The 23997-nt window shown below is 33.1% G+C and overlaps 1 protein-coding gene across 4 annotated transcripts in view; it reads right to left on the minus strand.

Annotated features, from left to right (window-relative positions):
• The window catches only part of MGAT4A (alpha-1,3-mannosyl-glycoprotein 4-beta-N-acetylglucosaminyltransferase A), a 125553-nt gene that overhangs the window by 12390 nt on the left and 89166 nt on the right, over positions 1–23997 (minus strand). For 2 of the 4 annotated variants that reach the window (XM_037137186.2, XM_037137183.2), the window contains 9 exons: positions 20090–20136; positions 18329–18442; positions 16698–16773; positions 11650–11764; positions 10187–10317; positions 5058–5165; positions 4743–4936; positions 1763–1841; positions 1004–1070 (listed from right to left, as the gene is read on the minus strand). In XM_037137186.2, coding sequence (XP_036993081.2) covers positions 1004–1070; positions 1763–1841; positions 4743–4936; positions 5058–5165; positions 10187–10317; positions 11650–11764; positions 16698–16773; positions 18329–18442; positions 20090–20136 — 931 coding nt within the window. The remainder of the gene's footprint in view (positions 1–1003; positions 1071–1762; positions 1842–4742; positions 4937–5057; positions 5166–10186; positions 10318–11649; positions 11765–16697; positions 16774–18328; positions 18443–20089; positions 20137–23997) is intronic. The other 2 variants (XM_053664528.1, XM_053664529.1) reach the window with 1 other exon arrangement.

Genomic DNA, 23997 nt, shown 5'->3' on the forward strand with positions numbered 1-23997 from the left:
GGTGAATTTTTGTGTAGCCATTTTAATATTGAAGATGGAAGAAGATACACAACATTTTCAGGATATTATGCTTTAATATTTCCAGAAAGGTAAAAACACCACTGAAACGTAAAAAAACAAAATCTGTGCAGTGTGTGGAAAAGGTGCTATGACTAATCGAACATGTCGAAAGTGATTTTCAAAACTTCTGTGTACTACTGACATTTTGGCCACATAATTCCTTGCTATGGGGCTGTGTTATGTATTGCAAGATGTTTATTTAGCAACAGCCCTGGCTTCTATAGGTTACAAGGCAATAGTGAAAGATGGCAAACATACTCAAAATATCCAAATCAATAGTTATTGGTGAAAATGAAAAATGTGCCTTTTATTTTACAGAAAAAGCTAAACAATATATTTGGCCAACTCAATAATAGTGACATTTTTAAAAGGTAACTGCAGTGGCTCTCTAGAAAGCCAACAAAAGGACAGAGGCAGATGCAGTCCTTCTCTGGTTCAGATACAGAGGCACAAAGCCTAGATCACTATGGACATATTTATGCTAATGGGCAGTAAAATGCATGGGGTGGTATGCGGGGTATCTCCCCATGTTACGCTCAGGCAACCAGATGAATGGTGACAACAAAAAGTGTGGTGAGCAATAAAAAAAAAAGTCGGTGTTACACATGCTCACAGCAGGTGATCTGGCAATACAGATATTGCCGAGACCAGAGAATAGCTAAGGTAAAGCAGCAAGACTGCAAAATGCAGCTGAAGGCAGATTATCTGATGTGAATATCAACAAATGGCAGGTAGAGGAAAAAAAGGGGAACCAGTAAATGAACCTTTGATCTGAAATCCTAGTTGGGTCAAGATAATACAACATAAGAACAAATCAAATTTGGAGTGCACTGGTGGTAATTGTAATCCTAAAGCTGTTGAACATTTGAAAGCATTTAAAATTACTTTAGGGTTAATTTCAAAATAATCAAGGACATTTTTACCAGTCTAAAGTAGGCATTACCTATCCTGAAATAACCATCTTCTAATCGTTTATCTTTGGTTTCCTTGCTTATTTCCAAACCTTCACTCTAAAACAAAACAAAAACATTAATTTTATAAACTCTGCCATTTAAAACAAAGATAAGTTATCAATATATTTTAATAAAAATAAAAATGGCATTTGTGGCACAGCTATATCTAAAAACAGAAAATATCATTTCAGTCTTAAACCTTAAAAGGCTTATGGGATTGATAAGCCTTTTAAGGTTAATGCATGTTCTTTTCTCTAACTATCATCTGAACCTGTATACGATATACTGGTGATTAGGAATTTAAATTTTAGATAATTTAAAATTCAAATCAACTTAATAAAACACTAATTTCTATTAAAAATATACACAAGAACTGTGTGCTAACTTGAAAGAGATCTAAGCATTCCTTAGAGGCCAATACATTAATTCTAATCAATAGGCATTAAAACCACATGGTATTTGAGGACTCAAAATACAAATGGCAGGTAAACATTAAAGTAAAAGAATGATTCATTTAATTTCCTAGTATAAACTTCCAAGTATTTTCCAACAGGAAACTAAATGAAGGCTCATTCTATGAATAAGGCAAACAAGACAATATAGTAGGTGTTCCATATTTCAAAAGAAATTAATATTACCAATGAGGTCCCACAATAATGAAAATTTTCTTTCACCTTATAAATAAGAATAGCCTCAAACCAAGTCTATTGGTATTCTTAAGGAAAATTAAGGGGAAAAAATAGTCATACCTTAAAAGGCAAAACTTCCACAGATGTGTTTAGCAGCATATCTCCTGGATGTTCTTGGTTGCCACTATGGAACAAATAACTAAAAATACAAACATAAAAATAAAAATACAAGTCAGACTAAACTTTACAAATGTTCAAGAAGGTGGCCTTCCTGCAGAGGAAGCTTTCTACAGAAGCTGACACTAGAACTTGTAGTAACTGCACATTATGTTCTGAATTATGGGGAATTAAAAACTGAAGGATTGCAAGCCTTGGGTGACATATTAATGCCTTCTATTAGAAGGTGCATGTTTGTCATTTAACATAATAATGTACTTAACAAGATTTAAAATTATGAGTTTTATGTTGCTGTTTATATGGCTTTAAATATATGTACTTATTGATAGGAATAATCAAAACTGCATTATAATACTATGTCTTGATCAGAGATAATTTTCTGCACGGAAAATTTTCTGCATGGAAAATTTATAGCACAGATATAAGTTGTTGTAAGGTCAAAGACTAGTTTTATCCAATACAAATAATTTTAGTATTAGTAGAGTAAAAATGACTTAACCAATCCCAAACATCTGAATAATTCCATCTATCCGTGTTAACAAATATTTGAATAGTGACTGATTACATGACATACTGTGGTAAATCTAAAACACTCTTTGGGTATGAGTATTTTATTCTTATGTTTTGATACTCTGAAAACTAGTATGTGTGGGTAAGTGGAGGAGGGTGGAAACCAGACAGGGCACAAAAAGCATATCTAAATCCAAATCTATAACTTAAGATTAGTTAACTCAATTGGTTAAAAGTTTATGCTTAGTAGTCACAAACACCTGCACCCAAGTTCTAGGTGTCCCAATTACTAGAATTTTCACCTTAGCAAGTTGCATTAGCTTTCTGAACCTGAGTGTCATCTGTACAATGCAGATATTCTCACCCTCACATGACTATTATCAAGAGGTTTATGAGAACTGACAAAAAAGTACCTTGCATATTAAAAATGTTCAGCAAGTAATAGTTACAACAGAGCTCCGACATGGTTACAGCATGATATTTGTGGGCAGAAGGCATCTACAATGAGGACTTGCTTTGCAAATGTTACACAGGTCAGGGACCCTAATAAGCAACTACTTCTAAGCTACACCAAACATTACTTCTGGAATTTTCTTAAGACATGTGTTTTTAAGACTTCTTTGCCTTGGAATGCTCTATTATATAACCATGCGCCATTTGGTATCTCATCTATAGATGCAAAAACATGAGTGGATATAATCTGGAGTTTAGACAAGTTGATTCAGAGCTGTTTGATATGCAATTACCCATAGTGAAAAAATATCACTAAAAATTTAACATTAAAAGAAGTAAATGATGGTGGAGCCATGCCTGTGCAGCCACTAAAATGTTCACAATCATATATGACAGAGTATAATACTAGAAAATATAAGATATAAAATTACATGTACACTATGACCTCAAAGTAGAAAGCACACAGAATAACCAAGAAAAAAAATGTGCCAATGTGGTCACAATGGTGTCCTTGGAGTTCTGATTCTTTTCCTTATCCTCAGACTTTTAAATTTTTGTATAATGAACACATATCATGCTATATAGTCAGAAAACATTTTTCCTAACACGTCATGTCTATATTGATAAATACGACTTCTGCTTTCCCCCTCTTAGCATGTAAGTTATTATGAAAATCAAAAAGTGATTCCTTTTCTTCTGTCCTAGGAAGGGTGGGCCTATCCAAGAACACTAAAGTTCATAAATGAGTTTCTAATAGTTTCTACTAGAACTTTAGTTTCTAAAGTTCATATATGAGTTTCAGTAGCAGCATGTAAATACTACTTTACAGAGATTTACTGTAAATGTACTTGTACTTATTGTTATAAAATTTGATCTTCAATACATGAGGTTTTTAGGCAGATTCTTCAATGAAATTTTCATTTGCTAAAAATAAACCAATAGACATGCTTGAGGCTGTTCTTGTTCATCAAGAAGGTGAAAGAAAATAGTTGTTTCTCTGAGTGTAGTAAACAATACCTCAAAGCCCAGATAATCACTATATAGTATAAAAATAAACATTAAATAACAAATATTACATACTCATTTAAGTACAAAATATTACTTAACAGTACTTCTATGTTTTTTCCAGTGATACCCCATTGCTTAAAACATTTTCACACTTAAATTTCTCCTTAGAATCCATTTAAAGTAACTAAAGAAAATTAAAAATATTATAGCTATGCATTATTTTTGTCCACCTTAAACAGAATTACTCCAAATGACCTCTGGCATATTCTAAAAGCCAAATGACCCTCTCAGGAGAACACATAACATAATAAACCACAGGCTAAAGAATTGTATTCTTTTCTGGGGATCACATGTGAATATGCTACACACAGTCTGGGAAACACAGCCAAAGCTGAGAAAGTCTGAAGGACTCATGACGCTAAATAAAAAATGGAGAGAAAGAGTCCTAAGCTTTATACAATGGATGTAAATGTTGGAAAACATAAAAGGGTTGTGAATTCCTCCATGATGTAATAAAAGTAACCCAACAACTGCAAAACCATTGAGTGGATATAATCTGGAGTTTAGAGATAGTCACAGTATATTAATCTTGCCATTTCAACCAATATTCTAAATAGTCAACCAGCTCTCACTCAAATCTTAAGGGATATTCCAGGATAAGGATAAGAATACAAATTTGAGATTTTGTGGCACAGTTCTACATGTAAGCATTAAAAATATACTAAATATATGTTTAAACATAGCAAAAGAATTTATCAAACATGCTAAATGTTTTTATATCTGAAAACACCACACCCATTTTCTTATCAAGTTATAAAAATATATACTATAACCCAACATTTGGAACCTACTGTCTCCTCATATCTGTTATACACACAAAAAATTCCATCATAAATCACTCACAAAAAGAAGTTTTAACTGTAAGTCCAAATATATTTCAATAATCACCAACCTTTCTACATTGACTGGCTTATCAAATTTAAACAAGATGTAGTCTCCTGCCACTGGGGTTATAGCCCAGAAGAAATCCTCCCCCATATATGTTTTCTCCAGTGTATGTCCTTGGTAGACCTTCAAAGAAGTAGATACTTCTGCAGGTGGGTTTACATGGATTTTTAGAAGTAATGGTTTCATATAATCTTTATCCTAGGAGGAAAGACATATATGCAATTAAAACAATCTATAGCTTATTTATACTTAAGAGTACTGATAATCCACTACATAACAAATTGTATGTTAATGAGAAAAATCAAACAAAATCACCAACCGTAAGTTTCTGAATTTTTCCTGTTAGTGAAGAATGCAGACCAACATGTTGAAAGAGGGAAGGTCTGAAGCGAATTCGTAGATTTGCTTTCTGTCTATCACAATGTTTCTAATTAGGAAAAAAGTCATGTTAGTGTTACATTATAAAGTGAAATCCTGTCACCTGAAAAATGAGAAGTTCTTCAGGTAAACACTGAAAAGAAAATCCAACTTAATCTCATAATTACAAATCACATTTTTTAGGGTCCTCATTGAGGCATTAATAGACTTACTACTGACCTGATAAACAGACATGATGCAGAAACTTAAAATAAGCACATCTAAGGGAAGAGCTAAAAATTTAATTTCAACCATTTCTCAAGATATGTCAAAATAGACTTGACTTTTAATATTAAAGTGCATAAACTCCAAACTAGGGGTTTAGGTCAAATAGAAAAAATATACAAAAAGATAACAGAATGAAGAATATGCAAATAGTATAAGGAACATTTTATTACATGAAAACAACCTGAACATGTGAAGCAACAACTTATATAAGCAAGTAAACCACATTAAATGTTTCACAGACAAATCTGTCTTGGCACAGTTACAGGACACCTACTTTTCAATTTAAAGTGACTCATGACTCAGACTTCAGATTACAACCTGACCTCAAACTTGATCATAGTGAGACATCAATGATGTCAGCAGGATTATCAATGGGAGTTAGTCTGGTGCTTCAAGGTAGCCATGACTAGCTGGTCATGCTTTCATCAACTCTTCATTTCAATGACTTTTCATAAACTTTTAGAGCAACAACATATTGAAAAAGACATATTTATAAAACATTTCTACTATGAGTGAGAACAGAGGGAACATTCCTCAACATAAAAGAGGCTATGTATGAGAGACCTACAGCCAACATCATACTCAATGGGAAAAAACTTAGAGCTTTCCCACTAAGATCAGGAACAAGACAAGGATGCCTGCTTTTACCAGTCCTATTCAACATAGTACTGGAAGTAATCCACAGCAATCACAGAAGAAAAAGAAAGAAAAGGCATCTAAATTGGAAAAGAGGAAGCAAAACTATCACTTTGCAGATGACATGATAGTGTACATAGAAAATCCTATAGACTACACCAAAAAACTACTCAAACTAGTAGTTTTTTGGCAAAAAACTACTAGTGAATTTGGCAAAACAGCTGAATACAAAGTCAACATTCAGAAATCAAAGGCAGTTTTGTACACCAACAATGAAATATTAGAAACAGAAATCAGGGAAAAAACCCATTTGATATAGCAACAAGAAAAATAAAATAAGTAGAAATAAACCTAGCCAAGGAGGTAAAAGACCTGTACTCAGAAAACTACACAACACTAAAGAAAGAAATTAAGGAAGACACAAACAAATGCAAGCATGTATCATGTTCATGGATTGGAAGAATTAACATCATCAAAATGTCCATACTAACCAAAGCAATTTATAGATTCAATCCAATCCCTACTGAAGTACCAATGGCATATTTCACAGATATAGAACAAACATTTCAGAAATTCATATGGGACCATAAATGACCCCGAATAGCTGCAGCAATTTTGAGAAAGAAGAACAAAGTAGGAGTGATCATAATACCTGATATCAAACTATATTCCAAGGCCACTGTAATCAAAACAGCCTGGTACTGGCATAAGAACAGACATATAGAGCAATGGAACAGAATACAGAGCCTAGAAATAAACCCAAGTCTCTATGGTCAATTAATATTCGAAAAAGGGGGCATAAAATAGAGGAAAAATAGCCTCTTCAACAAATAGTGTTGGGAGATCTGGACAGCTACATGCAAAAAAATGAAACTTAATCACCAACTTACACCATACACAAAAATAAATTCAAGGTGGATGAAAGACTCAAATATAAGTCGTGACACCATAAGAGTACTAGAGGAAAACATCAGGAGGAAAATCTCAGACATTCCATGCAGCAACATCTTCATGGATATGTCCCCTAAAGAAAGGGACATAAAGGAAAGAATAGACAAATGAGACCTCATCAAATTAAAAGGCTTCTGCATGTCTAAAGAAAACAGCATTACAATGAAAAGAAAACCAACTATATGGGAAAATGTATTTGCCAATGATAACTCAAGACAAGGGTTTGATCTCCAAAATATGTAAAGAACTCATATGACTTCCACTCCAGAAGACAAAAAACTGAACTAAAAAATGGGCAAAAGATTTGAACAGATACTTCTTCAAGGAGGACATAGAGAGGGCCTAGAGACATATGAAAAGATGCTCAGCACCACTAGCCATCAGAGAGATGCAAATTAAAACCACAATGAGATACCACTTCACACCAGTCAGAATGGCCATCATAAACAAATCAACAAACAAGTGTTGGAGAGGATGTGGAGAAAAAAAAAAAACCTAGTGCACTGTTGGTGGGAATGCAGACTGGTGCAGCCACTGTGGGAAACAGTATGGAATTTCCTCAGAAAACTCAAAATGGAACTGCCTTCTGACCCAGCAATTCCACTGCTGGGATTATATCCTAAGAGCCCTTAAACACCAATCTAAAAGAACCCATGTACCCCAATATTCATAGCAGCACAATTTATAATAGCAAGTACTGGAAGCAACCTAAGTGCCCATCAGTAAATAAGTGGATCAAAAATCTATGGTACATTTAGAAATGGAATTCCACATACCAAAGAGAAAGTAGCTCCTACCCTTTGTGATAGCATGGATAGAACTGGAGAGCATTATGCTAAGTGAAGTAGGACAGATAGTGAGGGACAAATACCGTATGATCTCACCTTTAATTAGAATATAATCAACAAAAGAAAAAAGCAAACAAAATATAGCCAGAGACATTGAAATTAACAACAATTTAACAATAACCAGAGGAGAGGTGGAGGAGACTATGGGGGAAAGGTTTTTAGGAACCTTAAGGACACATTTAGGAACCTTTAGGAACATAAAGGACACATGGAGAAAAACAAGGGGGAGGGTGGAAGCAAGGGAGGGAGGTGGCTTTGGCTGGGGTTGGGGGGAGTGTTGGGGGTAAAATGCAGACAACTGTAATTAAACAACAATAAAATAATTTAAAAAATATTTCCACTTTGAAAGACCTCCAATAATTTACTGGGTGTTAAAAGGCCTGATTTTGGGGGGACAAACTGTCCCTCACATCTGTTACATACACAAAAAATTCTGTCATAAATCACATTATGACTAAGAGGTCCAAATTATAACACCTTGTATATTTCAATAATCACCAACCTTTCTATATTGACTGGCTTATGAAATTTAAATAATAGGTTAGCATTATTTCTAACAATAGGAATGAAATAGTATATTTTATGCATACAAGTTCAACTACTCAAATGGAAGGAGAGGGAGAGGGAAGGAGGAGAACAAAGGTAGGAAGAGAAGAAAAGGACAAATGGGGGCTGAGACTGAGTCAACCACTCCACAGGCAATGGACACATGTGGGCCTACGTCACGGCCCATTGACAGACCTGTGGAGAAATGTGTGAAAGCTCTGAAGTGTTCCCCAGACCACTGTCGGAGAGACTGTTGCAGTTGCCAGCAAGTACAGTAAGAGGAAAAAGTTTCTTTGACAGCCTAATGAGGCAACTGAAGAATTACAGACCATAGAAACATTGTGGCCTAAGAGTAAAAGAATAGACAGAACTGGACAAAGGGCTGTGTACTAAAATTTACCAGTGATTTTAAAGATTTTCATTGTTTTAATTTTTATCAGAGATTTTAACTTCAAGAGCTCATTTTAGAACCTAACCATATATTAGATTAAACTTCATAGGACCAATTAAATGCAAGTATATTTTAGGATTGTAAAGATGACATTCTTTGTGTCCTATAAATAAAAATTCTTGTAATTTACAAAGCAAACACAGGTATGGTTTTCATCATAAAAATGAATTGTTCAAATCAATTTATATATTCAATTTAAATGCTAGAAAGTAGATATTCTTCTGTTTCACTATATTCAACAATATTCACTATATTTCAGTATATTTCTTCTTTCTAAGAAACTGGTTATTTAAAAAAAAAGTAGAAGAAAGATGAATGCAATGATACCTTTATAGATACCAGAAGATAGTGTCCTAAAAGCTAACTGGAAGGTAGGATGACAGAACTATTCTAGGGAGTATAAGATCAAATTAAGTTGAACATCTGTTAGAATAACTATTAAGTCAACCCTATAATGACATATGCTTAAATTAACGTTTACTTGTTATTACATGTCAAAATTTATTCATTTTTAAGAATGTATCAAGGAACATGTATAAAGGACACATGGACAAAGCCAAGGGGTTAAGATCGAGGGTGGGAGGTGGGGATCGGTGGGGTGGAGGGAATGCAGGGGGACAGAGACAACTACACTTGAACAACAATAAAAATAAATAAATAAATAATTTCATTAGGTCGAATATTTGTTAGATTGAAGATTGAATAAAAAGAAAAAAATGTATATCCATATTTTATTTATGTTTATACCAAATAAAATAAAATGAGTTTTCCAGAGGTGTAATTGAAATTGGGCAAGAAAAACTCTTAATTTTTGCATTAAGATTTCTAAGAAAGTAACTTGATATTTGAATAATCAAAGCAAAAATCATCATTCAGTCACCACCACCATCCCATAGGTCAGTGTATATGAACACTGGTTTCTTCCAAGTAATAAACTAAAAGGTACTTTTTAGATTTGCCATTGCTTTAGTATAAAATATTACTTCTCTGTTACTACTTATTTCCAGATGGACAGGGGTCTGATATTGTCCCCAATGTATTTGAAAAAAGAAAGCTGATAGAGAATACGAAGAAAACTGAAATAACAACACACACAGGACAGATATGATCAACACCGACAGTCAACAGTAATGAAATAGCAGAGCCTATTTAAAGAAAGGTGGGCTTTACCGATTTATCAGATTTTCAGACTGCTACTTAAAAGTACCTCTACTATAGAAATTTTGTCAGTTCAAGAAAGAAGGCAAGCACTTGAAATGTTAACTGGAAACACCTATTTCACTATTTAATTACAAAATCTAGCTCTGTAAAAGTCACTTTCACAAAATATAAAAAAGAAGCTTCTTCCACCTTCATAAGAAATTAACTTACTGCATCTTTTTCAGGGTTGCAGACTTTCACCCAGAGAATATGGTCTAAGAGCCAATCAATGGGCTTCTCCTTATAGAACATAAATATGAATTCCACAATCACAGTAAGGTCTGGTGCTTGAAACATTTTACCTGAAAAGATATTCCAGTTAATAGATGTAATAAAGTAACGAAGCATCAATTTAGCTTAAGTGAAACCTATACAACAAATAAATCAAAGCTTATGCTTTCAACTATAAATCATTATGAATAATGTCCTCTCTTGTCTTATCAAAAACAACATATTTGCTTTAGCTAAACACTGAGCTGTCATCTGGGTATAAATGGAAGTACTGAATTCCTGATTTTCTCTATTACAAAATCTGTATGACATACAGATTTTTTTGTAATTCATACTGGTGGTCTGTGATACAGATTTTGTAATATATACAAATTAGAGATTTTTCCTTCATGTCTTATTAAGATTGTCCCCCTTAAAATAAAAGATGTTTCAGTAAAACAAATTTTAAACAAGGACCCCTAATTCTGTCTTCATTTAAACGTTCACAAGTAAAGATGGTTTCTGACTCTTAAATTAAGTTTGAGATACATGACCAACAAGATCAAAGGCCTAGCCTCTAATAAAGTTTTAGAGTACTATTATCCTCTGGGTGTTTTTTAAAATCTGTATATTTCCTTGAATTCTTCATCTTCCAACATATTTTCTTAAGTTGTATAATTTAGGAGTATCAGTGAAAAAAGCCCTTTAAAATGAGCACCCTGAATAGTCAATAAAAGAAACAAATAAATACAAATTAATCACTGAACGGGAAATTCATATACTACATCAAATACCAGGAATTCATATTAGAAAACTGTTTGGCATTCTTAAAAAAAAAATCTTGTGAAAGCAGTGGGCTATAGCAGAAGTATCTGAGAAGAAGTCAGACACTTCTTCTCAGGACCATGGACCTGGACCATGGTCCTTCACCAGAACCATGGCTGGCTTTACACGTGGACATATGGAGCCAATTGGCTGCCTTGGAAAACTCTAAAGTAAATATTACAATCTTAGAAATCTCCAAATACTATCTTGGATAGACTTTCATCATTTACCTAAGCTAAATTTCCTAAAAAACAATGCATTTCCAGAGAGTAAAGACTACTTTATTTTATTTTATTAAAGATTTTATTTATTCATCTCTAGAGAGAGGGGCAGAGAGGGAGAAAGAGATCAAGAAACACTGATGTGAGAGAGAAACACCAATCAGTTGCCTCTTGTATATGCCCTGACTGGAGCTACAATCCAGTCATGTACCCTGACTGGGAATTGAACTGGTGACATTTTGCCTTGCAGAACGATGCCCAACCACTGGACCACAGCAGTCAAGGTGAAAATAAACACAATTTTAACATGTAAAAAAAAATCCAATATCCCAAAAGACAGTTATTTCTGAAAAATAGATAAATCCAAATTTTTCTTACCAATGAAACCCAGCTGGGAGAATTCTAGTATCATCCATTCCTCAGAAGAAAGTTGAAGGGCAAAATTTTTTATAGTATTAAAGTAATTCTGTTTGGCAATAATATCATCTTCAAGCTAAAGAAAGTTGAATAATCACATTAATAAATCAGAAAGAGAAAAATTTTAGATATAAGAACCTTCTTTATTATGAAAAAAATGAACCACCCTTTATCATGAAAACAAGTAAGCAATGGTCAAAAATAATAAAAATACAAAACTAAATTTTATTAAAATAAAATAGAAGATGCACAAAGCAACTAAACCATTCCCTTTCCATGTGAAATATTTGGTCTTTTAATAAAAGTGCCTAACATCAACATAATTTCACACTACCTTTTTTGTTTTTAAAGGAAATATTTGTAGACCTTTATTTTAGTTGTCTGTTTATTTATTTTTGACTTTTTACATGATACACATACCAAGTCAAAGAGAAAGTAAAAAAAAAGGAAGTAGCTTCCCTTCTCTGCCACCTACCTTCCTAGTTGAGGTAGCCGATGTTAAAAGTTGGGTGTGCATCCATTCAACACCTTCTGTATGGACTTATACTGCACAGAGACCCATACATACTTAAGATTTCCATTTACTTCTATGTTTTTATTAAAAGGGGGAATCATATTGTGAATGTTTTTTTCCTCATATATCATGAATTACCTTTCCAGGTTAATAAATACATCCCTTTAAATAAAGTCATAATATCTCATGCTACAGATATGTAACAATTCATTCAACTTGGTGTGCTCATAGGCAGACAATCAGCTTCTCATTTTTTGCCTGTGCAAACAATGCTGTGTTAATATGCTTATACTTACATATTTCCATTTCTGTAGGACAGATTCCTAAAAGTTCCTTTTTATGTTTTTTTTTAATTTTATTTATTTATCTTTAGAGGGGAAGGGAAGGAGAAAGGGAGAGAAACATCAATGTATGGTTGCCCTTTGCGCATCCCCTGCTGGGAACTGGCCTGCAGGGAACTGGCCTGCAACCCAGGCATGTGCCCTGACTGGGAATCGAACCGTGACTGTCTGGTTCACAGGCCCGAACTCAATCCACTGAGCTACACCAGCCAGGGCCCTTTTTATGTTTTAAAAAATATCTTCAAAACTCTTAAGAAGACACAGCAATTCACAGAGTACCAGGTAACCAACCACATGTGTTCTACCAGCACCATGTATTATCAGTGCTTGGAGTTTTTGCCAGTTCGGTAGGGAGTTGGGAGAGATCAGCAATCATGAATGTATGCGGACTTCCTCCATAGGATCTCCTTTAATATCATTTTAAAGTCACAAAATAATTTTAATATCCTAAGAAACCTTTTTCTTTTCTTAATTTCACATTATCATTTCTAGTTACCTGCTAAGTAATTTTCACTTATTTTAGCAGATAATGTTTTCATGTATTTAAATCCTATAAGATTTCTTCTATCTGGGAAGAAACAGTAGTAGCATTTGAAAAGATATGATAATAACTCACCAAATATTTATTGAGCTTTTATTATGTTCTAGACACTGAACTAAACCCTGGGAATATATCACTGGCATACAAAGGTATCTACAACATGCTAAGTAACAGCAAAATAGGCTATCAAACAGTAAGTACAGTATAATCCTGCTCTTGTAAAAAGGGTCTTATTAAGTGATTTTATATGTAAACCATAAACTATAAAAAACAATACCTGACACAGGGTAAGCATGCAATGAACGCTAGTTCATAGCTGCTGCTGTTGTAATACTGACCCCTGCTGTTACATACTGACCCTGTTTAGGAGAAGTTTTCTTTATTATCTTTCTAAACTCCATCTTTTAATTTTCTAAGTATTTAATTTCCTACACTCCATGAAAAAGCTTTAAAGTTCCATTAATTCCCTCCTGGAAAGAAATTGAAGGCAAATTTTAAAAGAAAAGTAATTTACTTGTAAATTCTCTCTAAAAAGTTCTTTTTAAAAAATATGTATGTATTTAATAAAATCTGTCTTCCGTCTTTTCAGTAAAGTCACCAATAATGTTATAATCAACAACTTCACATAATTTGTATTCTATTAAGAGGGATGATCTAAAGGATTAAAAAATAAAATGTAACTGCATTCAAGGATACAAAATTTAGATATAGTTTCAGAAAAAATGTAACTTAAACATTAAAAAATTAAAATTTGAAAAATTTATTGTTCAATATTTTCAGAAGTTATTTTCTAAAATATTGAATTTAGCTATTAAATTTAAAAGGTAAAATACAAATAATGTTCAATTGTTAAAAACAAAATCATTTAATTTTAACTGATTAAAATTAAAATTTTAATTTTAATTTAATTAAAAGCTAATCTTTTAATTTGTAAAAATATATTGTTTTATTAACTATTCTTATCAAAAATCATTATTGCATACATATATTTAGATCCTCAAATTTAAGAATAAATGGATTGTTTCATATTGCAAAGCATTCTTCAGTTCTTAACTATAGTGTAAATATTTATATAGTGGCCCTAGAACAAACAGCAAGGTTTAACTACGGTAATATTTGGGATATGTTAAAATATATTTTTTGGTATATTTTATTGATTATGCTATTATAGTTGCTCCAATTTTCTCTCTCCCCTTTATCCCTGTCCGCCCTATACCATCCTACTCTCCTGCATTCCCTACCTTTACTTCATGTCCATGGGTTGTACATATAAGGTCTTTGGCTTCTCCATTTCCTATTCTATTCTTAACCTCCCCCTGTCTATTCTGTGCCCACCTTCTTATTCCTGGTACCTTTATCCCCATTCTCCCCCCTCCACCACCACTGATAACCCTTCTTGTGATCTCCATTTCTGTGATTCTGCTACTGTTCTAGTTGTTTCCTTAGGTTTATTTTGGTTTTGTTTTTAGGTTCAGTTGTTGATAGTTGTGAGTTTGTTATCATTTTACTGTGCAAATTTTTTATCTTCTTCTTTTTCTTAGATAAGTCCCTTTAACATTTCATATAATAAGGGCTTGGTGATGAATTCTTTTAACTTGACCTTATCTGGGAAGCACTTTATCTGCCCTTCCATTCTAAATGACAGCTTTGCTGGATAGAACAATCTTGGATGTAGATACTTGTAATTCGTGACTTGGAATACTTCTTTCCAGCCCCTTCTTGCCTGAAAGTTTTCTTTTGAGAAATCAGCTGGTAGTCTTATGAGCACTCCTTTGTAGGTAACTCTCTCCTTTTCTCTTCTGTTTTTAAGATTCTCTCCTTATCTATAATCTTGGGTGACTTAATTATGATGTGTCTTGGTGTGTTTCTTCTTGGATCCAATTTCTTTGGGACTCTCTGAGTGTTCTAGACTTGCCTGTCTAGTTCCTTCACCATACTGGGGAAGTTCTACTTCACTATGTTTTCAATTTCCTGCTCTTCCTCTTCTCCTTCCGGCACCCCTATGACTTGGATATTGGAATGTCTAAAGTTGTCCCAGGGGCTTCTCCTCATTTTTTTGAGTTCTTGTTTCTTTACTCTGTTTGGCTGGATGTTGATATTTTCCTTTTCTTCCAAATTGTTGATTTGAGTCCCAGTTTCCTTTCATTCACTGTTGGTTCCCTGTATATTTTACTTTACCTCCTTCATTTTGCGACCTAACTCAGTCAATTCTGTGAGCATCCTGATTACCAGTGTTTTGAACTGTGCATCTTATAGGCTGTCTACCTCCTTGGCACTTAGTCTTTTTCTGGAGTTTTGATCTGTTCTTTCATTTGGGCCTTATTTCTTTGTCTCAGTGCACCTAACTGGATGAATGTTTCTTTAATTCCTTGATTGTTGGATTTCCATGCTGTTTGATTTTCTGACAGTTCTGTTTTTTTGTAAATTGTTTGTTATCCTTCTTTTGGTTGTGCAAGGAAGTGAAGCATTTCTACCTATGCCTTCATATTGGCCAGAACTCTAGATTCACCAAAATAAATATTTTGAAATGACTATTTTTGAAATTAAAAATTAAGACTTCTCTAACGTATTTAAAGAAAATGTACTCTCTAAATTTAGGATATTAGTTTTTATATGCTCAACTGTTGTATACTGTCATATATAATATTAAATTCTGACCCTAGGGTCATTTACATCTCCATTTCTGTGAACCAAGGCAGGGTTCATGCACATGTGAATGAAGCTGGCCCAAGGTGAAATGTCAAGGGAGACAAAGTCTGACCTCAATAAGTCTACCTTCCCATGTGATGACAAGCTTCTTCCTTCTTTCCTCCCCTCCCAACACCCTCCCAACTTTCTCAACCCCTTGGAGCAGCCCACCATTTCCTTTCTTGATTCAGAGACCCATAACCTCTTCTTGACATTTTCATCAAAACATCCTCTTAGGTAAGGATCTAGTGAACTTTTTATACTGAAAAATAAATAACCAACAGGCTTTGTGTGCTATTCCTCTTAGGGGTGTTTACATTTCAAGCAAGGGATGAAGGCCTTTGGTGAAAGAAACAAAATTCCAATAGAAAAATTTAAGCTTAAGTCATTGAGGAAAATGAGATTTGAAAGAAATAAAAGCTTTCTAGATTATTGAGATGTTGTCTACCTGGCTAACTCAAAACTCTTATCCCTATAGATTTATTCTTTTAGCCATGCTGCTAAATTAAATGTCAGTTTTATTATCTTCAATATAAATGTAATTGTCCTGTGGCACACAAATAAACTATACTAATAAGACCACTAATAACATTTTTAGGAAATCCTTCTTTAAAAATTTCCCAAAGGAGGCTGAAGAGAGAAGATGGAGGGCTGGGAGAAGAGGAAGGAGATGAGCGATCTGTCCATTGTCACACCAGTAAGTGGAGAGCTAGTGTTTGCACTAAACTAAAGAACAGAACCTCAAAGTCTACATTTTCACTGACAGTGATAAACCCTTCTGCTCTCTGATATATGTATTGTTATAACCTTATAAATCTCAAGAGGGTTTATGCTTTCGACACATTCTATTTTAATGAAAGTATACCCTTGATGTTACTTTTTCTTTAAACATGTGAAAAACATTAAAGGAAAAAACCATACTTACCTGGATGTAATACATGCCCTTTTCCTGAGCATACATCATTAGAAAACAGTAATCTAGGTTTTGCTTTGTTCTCCATCTGAAAGAAAAATGTTCAGAAATAAGTTTGGAATTGGACTCAAATTAAGCAAAATAGAATTAAAATTATTATATTTTATAATGTTATGATATAATATTCAATAGTATATTCCTATATTACAGACATGGTATGTATATGATATATTCTATACACATGATGTATATGCAATATATCTATATGTCTATATATCTATAAACATATAGATATCTGTATGTTTCTGTATAGATATAAACATATCTATATGTTTAGATATATATAGATATATATATCTGTATGTTTCTGTATAGATATAAACATATCTATATGTTTATAGATATATAGACATATAGATATATTGAAATACACACATACACATTGTATCCACTTAGGAGAGCATGAAAGAGAATTCAGTTTTCTCTAATGAAGCCTTTATCAAAATGTATATCCCAAAACACTAATTCTCAAGATACCCTGACAAAAAAAGGAGTCTACTATCAAGGAAGCTTCAGAAGCACGGATATTCCCCCTCTGGAGATATATTAATACATATTTAGAGGCACTGAAACATCCTGCAGTAAAACACACTTATTTTTTAAAAATCTGCAATTCAGTATTTTCCAAACTTCCTTGGCCCTTTTTTTCTTAACCTCTTAATGTCTCCGGGGACTTGTGCTCCATAAATTACACTTTGAGGATCACTGCTCTGGTGGCTAGGACTGTGCTTCAAATAAGTAGAAATTAATAAATATGTATTGAATGCTTAAAAACTCAAAACATCCTATTATTAACTATAATTTATAATATTAAGTCCTTTCAGTGAATCTTGGTAGCCTACAGAAACTGACTAATGTTAGATAAGAAAAGTAGTTCTAAAAACCAAGTGAAAAAAAAAAGTAAAATAAAAGCTTTGAATCAGACTAAGCAAACTTTTCCATAATATATGAAACTACCTAGAATTTTTTACCAAATGCAACCCTAAATATTTTTAAGACAAAATTATACTTACTGAGAGATAATTAACCAATTATGTGGACATATCTGTCTTTGGGACAAATTAACAACTCAAGAAGTACAACAAATCTCTTCCCCCAATACCATTTTCTTTATTTTGTCTCGTTACATAAAATCCCAAACTAATTCCAATATCTTAGATTACTTAGTTTTTTCACACAATGAAAATTACATCCTTCAATTTTAGAGCTCTAAAGACAAATTCGACTGATTAATTATTATGACATAATTTTGCAGAATGGTATCGCTGTTTTTGTCACTTTTATTGAGTCAGTTCTCATTTCCATTGTAGACAGACATGACATTTCTATATGGACAAACTTCTGAGTTATATATAATATACTCTTTAAAAAAGTCATAACATCAGAGCAGCAGTTACAAAAATTATTAAGTTTACCAAATTCAACCTCTCATCAGAACTCAAGAAATTTCAATAAAATACCCAAGAATTCATTAGGTCTCACTAATTGTTTCAACCCTACAACATATGAAGCTTTGGCAAATAAGAACTGCATTAATCATACATTATATTCACAAGGATGGGGGTTTTAAAACACAGGCTCACCTTACTCTTTCTTTGGAGTCTCCAAATGTCTCCTTTAAGTTTGTTAGGTCAGGATAATAGCTTTCAGGAGGTGATATTATTTCCACCAAACCAGAACTGATTTCTTTAGAAAATCTATCATGAGAAAGGTTAGCTGAGTTATTTAAACTCTGTGAGATTTTATTTACCTTAATGTTCAATTCACTGTGTTAACATAAAACACATCAGGAAAGTGTGTTATGGTCACAATGTGTTCAATGAAGTAGCTCATGACTGAGTTGCCAGAAAACACAAATTTTTCCAATACCACAATGATATATTTTTTTAAATAATGCTTTTAAAAAGGTATAAAATGCCACTATTCTTAAAGCAGCATGGAAATCTAGGCCAACTACAGATATTACTTTCCTAAAAAGTATAAAAATTTTAACAAATCAAATCAAGGTTATCACAGAAAATAGGAATTGCAACTAGTAAGTGTGTGTATGTGTATTACATACATCTATTTATGCAAGAATCAAAGCACTTCAATTTTGCTGCAGGTTATACACCGTGCCATTCTAAACGAGTGTTTCTCAACTGAGACGGATCTTGTCCCCTGAGCAATGTCTAGAGACATGTGGTCACCATAACTATGGACAGTACTGACATGTAGGACAGTCCTCACAACAAAGAATTATCTGGCCCAATATGTTAACAATGCCAAGGTTGAGAAAATCTGAAGTGTTTAAAGTCAGTCTTACTCAACTATAATTTCTTTCTCATTTGCCTTCTTCTTTATCTCATTTTTGCAAATCTCCAAAAAATGCTTGTGCAATTTACCCACCTTTGCACAAATGTTCTTAGTGCTTAATTGAACTTTTTTTTTCTGGGCATGGTTTTCCTACACCTTGATTAACAGAAAGGAATCAACAGAATCACTTCATGTGCCCCACAGGGGGCCAAGGGAAGGGAACTAATAACTATTGCCCTGGTCCTACATTAAGGAGTCTATACTGAGCTGTGCTAATATGAAGGCTGCCAAGAAATTGAGGACTTTAGGAAAAATCTAACAAATGCACAGTTTAATCCTGAACTATACTTATATATATACATATACATTTCCATTTTTTAAAAATCTCTGGTTTTAGCATTTTGAAAGAAAAAGATAGAGCTAGAATTGGCAAATAATTATTTCTTCCCTTTTGCCTTTTAAGTAAAAGATAGGTTTGGGGGGACAAAAAGACATACAATTCAATAAAGAAACTATATCAAGATGGAATTTTTAATGTTTCTATCAAAAGTGCCAAGGCAGTACTTTAAAAATCAATGACACCTGAAATTTAGTAAACTTTCCATCTGCTACCTGTGATGTTCTCTGCTGCCAGTAAACTGTTACTCAATCTTTGCAAAAATGATCAGATTTAGATAGTTTAGCAATGAGGTTTGAAACTGCTACATAACAATCTGCCTTGACAGCAGAAAAATATTTTCTTGGTGAACAGAGGGCTAAAGATTTAAGTAATCTCATATGACTCTCTCTACATTCACTGTCTTCTAGATAAAGACTGTTATTTGATAATGTTACATAAATATAACATTCAAATCTTTTCTATAATGAAAAACACCAATTTATACCATCAGATAACTGGACAGATATATACCTACTTTATGACAGTACCAAAGACCAATTATAGGTGGTCCAATGAACACTGAACTACAAAAGAAGGCATTATCTTTTAGCAGAAAGTGAAGAAATAATAGCAACAATTATTTTCACTTCCATAATTAAGAAGAACTTACTCTTTCTCCAGGTTGGCTATAACACCGTGTACATAATCAATATCTGTCTGGGAAAGAAAAAAAAATTGTACCTACATGCATTGTTTATATATTTTTATTTAACTTTTAATACTGAACTCAAAATTAAATAAATGAATAAAACATTCATTGAAAACATTACATTAAATTTTCAGATAGCTTATGGGATTTGCCTTTCTGTAGTCTACCTTACTGCACCACTATGTATCACTGAGTACTCACAGATACAATAAGCAGACAACTAAGTTTTAATTATTTTCAATCGTCAATGTTCAACTCAAAAGAAAAAAATTGAGCACAGAAACGGTTTCTTCTTCTGAAATATCCAAACTATAAGTAATGAGTAAATAACAGCTGCAGCATTTATAGGGAAAGATTTGTCCACTTGGAATCATAAAACCTAGCTTTGAAATTTGCCTCTGTAGCTACTGGCCTTTGTAAAGTAAGCCACTTCTCTGAGCTTCTGTTTCCTATCCATTAAAAAAAATGGAAGGAAAAATACCTCAGAGACTATGATCATAAGTGATACAAATATAACAAAAAAGCTTAGCTATTATTCTGTATTTTTATTACCAGGTTGATAATGAAAACCCAAGTCAGGAGCACTTTCAGCACAATTAGAAATAAAATGTATTAGACTTGTGTACTTTCAAATTATATACAAGTGCAGAGCTAATACTCCTATCAATTTTAAATTCAGTGGCAGCTTATATTAAAATGTTAAATTGTTAAAAGAATTCAATGACACATCAAGTCTGATCTATGTTAACGGACCACCAAAATACTTAAAACTTTACAAAAAACAAAGATAAAGTTTAACCCTAAAAGTGACAAAACTTTTGCATTATAAAATGTTGTTTCATAAGAGGTTTTATGCAAAGGTATCTTAACTTTAATTTCTGTAAATTGAAAATAATTCCTATTTTTATTGTTAAATTTATAGACTTAGAAGTGAGATATCTTATTAAGACCACATCCTTCACACTCCGAATAACTATGGGGCTACAACTAGAACACAGCCCACAACTCTGTGTACTTCCCCTATATAAATGTAAACTTTTTCAATAAATTATACCCAGGTACATGTTTAACCAGTGAGTATCTTACTACTTGTTAGGTTATAATTTTGGACAACATGATCAAATGTGGTTTATATAAACTATAGTTAAGTTTAGGAACAACCTGAACTTCAATTTAATAAGTATTTACTGAGTATCGGTAATTTTCCTATCCAAGCAAACAGAAATACAAAGATGAACGAGACCAGCTCCCTATCCTCAGGAGGCTCTCCAAGAGGAGAGCCAAGAAGAATAAACTTATATGAATGTAGATTTATTGTGCCATATATAATAAAATTTATGAAACGCAATATCTAATACTACATATCTAATACTCCATATCTAATACTACACATAATCCTTATGTTGCATGCTAAATTATATAACTAAATTATATGATCTTATATAAAAGATTCACTTGAATGACTGTAACTGGTGTCATTTTCATACAACAGAATCAATCCTTTCTGCTATCAGCTGAGGGAACTGTTCTGGGACTTCTCTGAAGAAAGCCAAACATATAACTGGCCCAGAACACACAGCCAGGCCCATCTGTCTCCTGGTAGGGGCTCTGCTTGCCTCTCCCCCACTCTTAAATGCTGGCAGTAAGAAAGGTGGTCTCTGAGGTTTTGAAGCATACTTGATTTATGTAGAGAACTTTCTCCTGAGACATTTTTAAAGGCACATGGAGACTTAAAAAAGGTAATATTATCCAATTCTGAGAAAGTATCTGTAAAACTCAAACTAGAACATGTATATTCTAGGGGTTGTAAATAATATATGTCAATATATTTATATTGAAACTAGAAGATATTACTGATAATACTGCAACATGCATGAAACTCAAAAACATGCTAAGTGAAAGAAGCAAGTCACAAAGACCCATATATTAATATGACTGAGCTTATTAAATCTAATTCTGAACATTTTATATAAAATGTTCAGAAATAGCATCACTACTGAATGTAATAGCTGTTGTGCTCTGTAACACTGCAGAGATGTGTGAAAATGAGTAAAAAGATATTTTAAATAAATTATATATATTAACCCACAACAGAAAGTTGTGGGTAAGCTCCTATGGAAGAAAAATAAATCTTGCAAATGTTAGAGACCTGAAGCCGCTGCAAAAGAGTTACCCAGATGAAAAGGAGAAAAAACATTTTAAGTACCAGATCAGAAGAGAACACAGAATTAAGAGAACTAAGTTTAAATAACTTGAAGGTAATATTTGGTATTAAAAATATTCTTTATATGTAAAATTACTGTCTTCTTTCCAGTCATCTCACCCCCACAAGCATTTACTTGGTGTCTGTACCATAAGTGGGAAGATGTTGTCAAGCTCTGTGTATAGAATGGTAATTAAACAGACAAGATCTCTGCTTTGTGGAATTTAAAACTAGTGAAAGTTGCAGTCCATGAAAATATTATATATAAATAACCAAAATATTATATATAAATATATGATTGAATATTTATTAAGCACTATACAAACTATACATAATGACAAAGGAAAAAAGAGATGTTCATTTACACAGGATGGTCAAAGAAAGTCTCTCTGAAGACCTGACATTTAATCCTAAATCTGATATGTATATTTCTATTCAAATCTACAAAAATCAACAGAAAACACTAAAAATATTACTGTAGGTTAACTGATATGTTAATTAAGGCTTTGCCTCTGCCCAGAGACAGAGTATGTGCAAGATAATCCACTGGAATATATCAGACTATAAAATTTTCTATTTTTGATATATTTTAATGGGTGTAACATGCTATTAATAGTACACATATATAATTCATAAATTATACGTATAAGTCAGGAACATGTGATCAATGGAATTCTGAGCAGAGAAGCTTAGATAGCGCCTATATTGGATGAGTCTCAGTAAGACAGGTTAAATTAGCCAAATAGCTCATAAGGTGGTCTGGGGAAGAAAACAGCTCATAAGGTGGTCTGGGTAATAAAAATAAAGATGATATCTACCACCTTTGATGGTTGCCTTCTAAATAACCTCTTATAACTTTATATCATTAGGTGGAGAGCATCGTTCAAGCCTTCTCTATCCTTACTCATTTACTGTCTACCCATTCTATCAAGTACTGAAACAAACTGCATTTGAAATTGTAAACAAAGATTATGAAAGGACTTATGTAGGTCTCAGAAGCCCACTGGTCAAAGGTCCACAGCCTGTGACACAGCAGGAGGGCAGGCAAGCAAGTACTGTGAATAGGTCCTCAGGGCGCCCACCTGTAGAAGGGATAGAGGTTGGGGTTCCTTCCAGGTTTTACAGTTGCCCATAAATCTGGGTGTTAAGAGGTTGTATGCAGCATAAACTCCATGTAGTGTTGATTGATTAAATGTAAGATAATTTTTAAAAAGTGGGCTTTCTACCCCAGCACATTTTTTAAGTCTTTTACTCTACATATTTTATGTTGGATAGATTCTATTGTTATCCTCTTAAGTTCCCTGATCTTTTCTTCTGCTGTGTACCATCTGTTATTAAGCCCTTGCAGTGAATGTTCAATTTCATATATTGTAATTTTCATCGTTTTATGTTCCATTCAATTCTCTTATATATCTTCCACTCCATTCCTCATTGTGTTTGAAGTACTTGAAAATGTTTACAACAGCTGTTTATCGTCCTTATCTTCCAGTTCTATCAATTCTGTCATTTCTGTATTTATTTCTATTGGCTTAACTTTATTCTAGCTATAGTCACATTTTTGTTTTGCTCCCTGGCATTCAAATAATTTTTATGTGGTACTGGGTATTATACATGCTACATTTTTTAGTGTTCTGATTTTGCTGTCTTCTTTAAAAAGAGTTAAGCT

Source organism: Artibeus jamaicensis, unplaced genomic scaffold (genome assembly GCF_021234435.1).
Source record: "Artibeus jamaicensis isolate MK-2021 breed Jamaican fruit bat unplaced genomic scaffold, CSHL_Jam_final contig_384, whole genome shotgun sequence".
NCBI classification, from domain to species: Eukaryota; Metazoa; Chordata; class Mammalia; order Chiroptera; family Phyllostomidae; genus Artibeus; species Artibeus jamaicensis.